This window comes from Caretta caretta, chromosome 9 (assembly GCF_965140235.1).
Source record: "Caretta caretta isolate rCarCar2 chromosome 9, rCarCar1.hap1, whole genome shotgun sequence".
Lineage (NCBI taxonomy): Eukaryota > Metazoa > Chordata > Testudines > Cheloniidae > Caretta > Caretta caretta.
The window spans coordinates 80,908,546-80,915,793 of NC_134214.1; the positions used below are offsets into that span (position 1 = coordinate 80,908,546).

The 7,248-nt window shown below is 43.4% G+C and overlaps 1 protein-coding gene across 1 annotated transcript; it reads right to left on the reverse strand.

The window, feature by feature from the left end:
- Window positions 1-1,022: 1,022 nt before the first annotated feature.
- On the reverse strand, window positions 1,023-5,944 carry LOC125643214 (protein shisa-1-like). The gene is made up of 2 exons (XM_048865505.2): window positions 5,677-5,944; window positions 1,023-4,207 (listed from the first exon to the last, which is right to left on the reverse strand). The coding sequence occupies exons 1-2, from the start codon at window positions 5,942-5,944 to the stop codon at window positions 3,714-3,716; spliced, it is 762 nt and encodes a 253-aa protein (XP_048721462.2). The 3' UTR covers window positions 1,023-3,713.
- Window positions 5,945-7,248: the final 1,304 nt, after the last annotated feature.

Below are 7,248 nucleotides of genomic sequence, written 5' to 3' on the forward strand. Positions count from 1 at the left end.
ATCTGTGAAGCTGATAGTGACACTTACCTGCTGCCTTGGTAATCCTAAATGAGGATTAATTAGGTAATGTTTGCAAAGTGATTTATACATAACAAATACTAAGGGCAAGTCCATGCTACAACATTAAGTCAACCTAAATAGTGTTGACGTACAATTTAAATCACTTTTGCATGTTCACACTTGGATCAGCATTTGTTTTTGCTTTCTTGGCTTCCCTGCATGCTTTGATTTTTTTCCAGCCTCCAAAGACCAAAAAACTGCTGTTAAACCTTTTTTGTGTCGCTGAAAGTGTGGCGAACTTTGATTTCCGTTAGTTTCCAGTGTCTTCAAAGGGTCTTTCATTTTTAGTCTCTTTTGTTCTCATTTCCAGACTGACCTCAAACTTGTTAACACAAAGGATGTCCTGGAAATATGTGAAAGTTATGAAACTGCAGAAGCAAACTTGCGGGGGAAAATACAGCAGCAACATTTTTAAGTTGATAGTGAAAAAATAAGACGTTTACTTAATTTTTTTAATAACTTCTACTGTAGGTTGCACTCCCAGCATCATCCCAATGATGGCAAAGCACTTCATGAATATTAGTGCATGAAGCCTCATCCCAGACCTTTGAAGGAGGGACTATCCTCACTTTGCAAATGAAAAACTTGACCAAGTTTGTGGCAGAGCTAGGAACAGAAATCAAATCATCCAAGACTCTTGTCCCTCTCTTCTTAGAGAGATCATTTGCTATTGGGAACTGCCTTCAGAAACAAGGTTTGTTGTTTCAGGGCAATATTATAATTGAGAACATACACCTGTGTTGTACATCTTCCAATATTCATTGTTTTTCTTAAAGCCTCAGTTTCTGGAGTCAAGTGATCACAGTGGAATCTCAGCTTTCAGTAAAAAGAAAAAATGTCTAGCCCTCGTGCTTTTTGAACTAAATCTTGAAAACATGAACCACCCGTACCCTGAAAGCTCAAGAGTCGGCAGGCAAATAGAGAACCCACTTTATTTTTTTTAAAGTCTCATGATCTTTAAATCAATCTTGTGATGGGACTGATTCATATTTTTAAATGTTTGAGGGTTAGCAATACTAATTGACTAAAATTAAGTTATAATCGAAGGAGGCAGGGTATATAATATCACCAGCTTAAAACAAATGTCTGGCATGTACACACTTGATCAAATTAGAAAGGTAAATACAATCTATGCTCCCTTGCAGTGACTGGTAGCAATGCTTGCTGCCAATTAGGTGCTGTTTAACACCCCTGTAAGCTATGCATTCTGTTAACACTTCACAAAATGGATCTGGACCCTAAAACTAGAGCTGTAACATCCATTTTCATTGCAACGTACCTTTGTATCTCTAAACAGGAAGGAACAGGGCAGAAATACTCCATAAATAACTGGATTTAGGTTCTGTCCTCATGGGTGTTAGTCCTTATCTGATCTTTTTATTAAGAAAAAGGACATGAAATTCACCAAAATGTGGGACCTTAGACAACAGTTCCTCTAAAAATAGGCATTTAGTTAAAGCAAATGCACAGCTACCTGTTACCATTCTTATCACACCAGCTCTGGGTGCTGTGAAATCCAATCCATAGTATAAATAGGTCCTCAATTACTTTCAGTGACAGGGCATTGAGTGACATGACAAACTAGGCTCAGTCTCCCTCAGCGCAGTTAAGCTTTGGTTGGTACTTTACATTGGTGGTCTCCCGTCTTCATCCTCACTTAAAAAAAAATCAGATAACTAATTTTGAATAAATTCAAAATGCTTCATGTCACGTAAATATGTATTACTTCTTTCCCTGTGCAGCACACAGATTGGCCCAAAGTTACATCCCTGACAGCAAACTTTGATATATTGGGACCAATTTCCCCTTCTCTTACACTACTGTAAATCCATTAATTTTAATGGAAATACTCTTGATTTACACCAGTGCAAATGAGCAGAAAATTGAGCCTATTATTTTACCAGGGTGCATTGCTTCCCCTACTACAAGCCAGGATACTAAGAAATGTGTGCCCTTTTTAGCATCTATATGATGGGACACATTACACAATAGCATTAGATGTGAGATGCCTCCACATCAATACAATAAGAATACAAATATTCTGATGGATTTTATGTTTACCGAATGGATTATTTAGCCCCATCTGCTTCCCAGGGAAGTCATCAAAGCCTCTTTATTATGCAGATTTTAAGATCCTGACCAATCAGCTGAAGATTAAGTTCTTGTTCTTTTACACACACAACTTTAATCCTTGGCACCTGCTCCTACTGGCAATGTCTGTGGAGTTATTTTAATGTGCCTCTGGTGTAATTATTCTCTGGTTTCTTTGACCAAAGGAAGTGTTCGACACTCCAGCAGCCAGGATCACCATATTTTGTCAACCTCTTCACATTAGCATCCTGCTGTTAACTCCTGCTGTGAAGGATGGCTGCAATTAGGCAATGCACATCTGAAGATAATTCCTTGTTGAGAGTGTAAACAGTGTTTTAAGTCAAAATAGATAGGATTTTCTTCTCTACGAGAAGCTAAAGAAAAAGGAAGTAGTGTTATACAGGTGGCGGTTCTCGCCACGTTTCACTCCTTTTCCCCACCCAGTTATAAAAAAGCCTTTTCATGATGTCTTGTAATCAGTCCGCAGGTCTCTTTTTGTCGATGTTGCATAGCGAGAGCTACACTAAACCACTACAAGACAGGGAGCAACAAATACGCCATCGCAAAGTTATTTTCTCCAATAATCTGCACAGATACAAAGTACGTTTTACAAAAAGTTTTGGCCTAAAAGCTGCTCCTGTAGCAGCACTTAACTGGCACCTCGTCAGCAGCATGTTCAGTCTTAGAGTCACCATCAACTTGACATCCAGGCAATTTGGGGGGAAAAAAAGGTAAAAAGTAGTTTCAGATACTCCACCTGCCCCCTAGTCCCTCTGCCAACTTTTGCTTTTACAGTCATTCACATTTTCTGAATGTTATTTTGTTCCCTGTCAGTATGGGCCCACACAAACAACAGTGAAACTGACTATGCATGATGCTAATAAATGCACAGTATAGTCACAGTAAGAGAGAAAAACAAGACTTTCCATTATCCCCTCTGATCCCTTTTGCTTAGAATAAGCTTGTTTTGTAACAGTCAGATGTAGATAAAAATTCAGGCAAAGACATGATTTGACAATGTCCCTTTAAGTTAAAACCACTAGTTTTTAAGCAGAGAAAGTACTCTACAAGCCATTTAAAATATAATGCAAAATTAGTCTTATTAGGATTGCGGAATGGCTAAGGCATTTGGTAATGGACAAGAAAAACCTTTAGGTAGCTGGGTTCAAATTCAACCTAAGCTAGTAATTGGCCAGGAGTGCCAAGATCTGCTGGCTGTTCACTGCCTATAAGAAGGAATATGGCAATATTGCTCCAGTTCCCAGTGGGCAGCTGTCCACAGTTAAAACCCCCACCAAGATTAGCCCTGCCATGAGAAAACATGCCAAGAAATGAATGAACCATGGAGACTGAACCTGAGCCCCAAGGTAGTACAGTACGTACTAAATTAGCTGGTTAAACAATTAAAATGAGACCCATTTTTCCCAAATAGATATCAAGACCGGATTCTCATTTCACACATGCTAATGATTTCAGAAGTTTGTATTACTTCCTGTTTGTTAACTTTGTCCAAAAAGCACCTTACATTTTTACAATATGGAGTTCTGCAGTTACAGGTCATCTTAGACATGAATGCCTGAGTACATTGTTTGGTCACCATGCATGGCACTTACAGGAAAATTATAGTAAGAAGTTTGTCCATAGACTGCTCTATTAAGGAAAGATGCTGGAGTTGTTATGATAGTATGATCAGCTGGTATTCCGTAATTAGTACATGCAGGCTGCAAAAGGGGTCCATTGGTTAATGTAGGAGGCAAGAACTGGGCTCCTTGAGAGGAACCTATGATGGGAAAAGGTGGAGCCATGCTCAGGCAGATGTTACTAGTCTGAGGAAGACTACCCAAGGAGCATCTGGTGGCTGAACTGGAGCTGGAACTGGAGAACCAAGGAGGAGCAGCAGCTTCCAGCAGCCGACTCTGGACTGGTGCAGGCCCATGTTGCTGCTCTTCATCCTGGGATTTCAGGCATCTACAGCAGCAAATACCAATGAAGGCCCCAATGACAACGAAAGCCACAAATATGGACCCAACAAGGAGGAAAGGTAAGTACATGGGCACTGGAAATGGAGAATACAGAGAGATAAGTCAGTCATTTAGTATTTACTAAGGTCATCATTTACAGATGTTTCCCTAGCTATATCATGTCTCATACCGAGCAGTTTCACTAAACCTTTAAAGCATCACCACAAAGTCTTGCACCCTACCCATTAACTCTCCAAATGAATAGCAGACCAAGATGGACTCTTCCCAATGAGAAACTAGAATGAAGTCTTGGACTAAGCCCAGGTAGACGGTTAGACGTGGGCTCCATTACCTTTCCAAATTATGATAGTCATTTACACCTATGCAGAGTGCTTTTGAGTCTAGTATTCTGATCTGGTAGCATTTCGCACCTATTGTTTTCAGGTACAAGCGACAATACAAGATGCAAAGGACCAGAGAATTGAGCCCATAACTTGTTTACTTTATAGAATTAGTGATGAATGCCGTGTAGAATCTACCTTTACAGGACAGGAGTCTAGATATGGTCGCTAAGCAGCTCTAGATCTTGCAATCCCAATTTTTACAAACTCAAAATTCACCATTTTAGGAAACTTGTAAGGAACCAGAGGCCTCTGAGCACCCAGCACATTAGCAGTCACAGCAGCCCACATTATGCTTTCTTCACCTTGGAACATAAATCCTAGAGCTGTGGCTCAATGGTGCCTGATCAGTCCTTCGCATTTACATTAAGCCCCCAAATGCTAAATAAGAAGAACCTCAGCTGAAGCCTGGTTTCCACCCCACATCGTCCATTGGCTCTGGCCTGCATCACTAGAATTTAGTCTAAGGCATCCTGGTTACATCACACTCAGCTCTGCTGATAGATCACCCATTTCCCTTCTCCTTCCCCGACAGTACCTTAGGGCTTGTCTGCAGTTGGAAGGTGTTTCTGATTAAAGCAGGGTCTGAATTTAAAGTGCAATGGCTATTCCTGAATGATTCCAGGGAGTTTGGGTTAATCTGAACAGAAACAAGGCACTCATTCCAGAATAAGTGTGTCCGCACACAGAGTTTAGAGTTAGTCAGGAGCAGTTAACCAGGAATAACTCCATGAATGGACCAGCCCTTAATTAGCATAGCCTAATGCCGAGGCAGTTTTCTGCCAATACCAGCTATGGGCCACTTTGCATTCTACAAGGGAACTAGACTTCCATTTTAAAACAATAGGGGAGGGGAGCCCAGAAATACTCTTCTTTACTCACTCCCCTTCAAACAGGGTCCCACTGTGGGTCAAGATGTCTAGAGCTCTAAAGGGGGAGCAGGCTTGAGTTTAGCAGCTGGAGCTTTGAAGGTGGTGAATGGGGGGATTAGATGTGGAGCTGCAGAGGGAGGCATGGGCTGGTTGGGTAAGATGTGGAACTGTAAAGGGAGAGTTTTGGGGTGATGGATCTAAAATCACCCCAGCCCCCTACAGTGCACAGCAGAACCCAGGTCTCTGATGAAGTCCACCCCATATCCTGCAGGTGCAGAAGGAGCCTGTTACCTGATGGAGGCTTGGGACTGGTCTGGTGATGGTCACTAGGACACAAGCCTTGGTCCAGCCGGGCCTCTCTGGTTGAGCAGCAGTAGCGCAGGTTGCAGTTGCCGCAGCACAGAGTAGCCTCTGGGCTGTCATAGTGCTCCGGGCACCGAAAGCCCCTGTGCCCGAGCTGTGAGCTGTCCGCCCAGCCATGGCAGTACTCTCCATCCTGCCCAGAGGTGCCCCCCGGAGTCAGCAGCAGCACCAGGACACACAATGGCCCCCTCTCCATGGCACAGACACCTTCGGCGTTCCTGCCTTTCGCCCCCCTCCTTCACAGGGCTCAGACTGGAGACCCCCCTAGCCTGTCACTTGGTTAGTCCACGTGCTCTGAACTCCCCAGTCGCTTAGGGCACCCCCTAGCAGCTCAGACCAGGCTCCCTCCCGATTCTATTAGCCACCAGGGTACCTCTGCACCTGCAATCAGCCCACCAGGATGTATGGCTGCCACCTCCTCCTCTTGCCAGTCTGTGAGCTGTTTCTACTGCCTTCCCACTGGCCCTGGTGTAAAGCTCTGCTCAGCTCAGGGCTCAGGAGGTTTTATCCCCTGTCCAGTGACCTGCCTCCAATTCTCTCTCCCCCTCCCTTCCAACAACAAACAAGGAACCACTCAATTTGAAACCTTTCTCAGCTCCTCCTGGCCTATCTATCCCACCCCCTCATTACCCATCCTAAACTCCAGCAGGGAAGAGCCTCTGGTTCCTGCTGGAGACGGCACATCTCAAACACTTGATTAGCCACTGTCCCGAACAAGGGCACAATTAGCCAACACTTAAGAGCGTGGGATGCAGCAAGCACAGGGCTAGCCTGGTACCAAAGATCCATTCCCTTAGGGGCAGGCAGATGAGCTGAGGTGTCAGAGGGGGGCAGCTGGGGAATGAGCAAAAACAATGCATGATGACAAGTGAGAAATTAAATTTCACAAGCAGAAGGAAAGCACATCTACTGCCAGCTTCCAGAGGGCTCTTTAGTGTAATTGCTACAAATTGCTAAGGGACATTTGTATAACACAATGGAAGATAAGCCACTGTTTGCCTTGTTTAACATGGATAATCAAGTATGTAAGTATACAGAACAGGATTTGGTGTAAAAGTTTTGGCAAAATACATCTTGAGAGGCCTATATTTCCGAATACTACCCAAGCAGTGCTGTTTTCTGCGCATAGTTAAAGGTGTGGAGGCTGAAACTTGCGAAGAGCCTGCCACAAATCTGCCTCACAAAGCTCAGAGCAATCCATGAATCCAAAAGCACATTCAAGGGAACAAGATGCATATTTTAAGAAGCCCTTGGTCATATTTACATAGGAAAAGTCACTGTGTTGCCAAGACCCTTTTACAACAGAGGAGTGCCTGACACTGTCTTTCATTGTCAATAGGAAAAGACCAGGCTTTGCTTCTGGCATGTCTTCATTGGGATTTTAGCCTCCGGTGGCGCTACACTGATGTAGCTCTACTAGAGCAAACCCTGGTATAGAGCATGGGTGTAAACCTCTTGTGTTTGCAATTGTCCCTGCAATTACATTTGTAGGAAAGGCCC

Excerpts from the sequence above, each read along its gene's own strand:
- LOC125643214 (XM_048865505.2), bottom strand. The coding sequence starts at position 5,944 with ATGGAGAGGGGGCCATTGTGTGTCCTGGTGCTGCTGCTGACTCCGGGG. Across the intron at positions 4,208-5,676 it reads CAGTCCCAAGCCTCCATCAG|TGCCCATGTACTTACCTTTC; the intron begins GTAACAGGCTCC and ends CTCCATTTCCAG.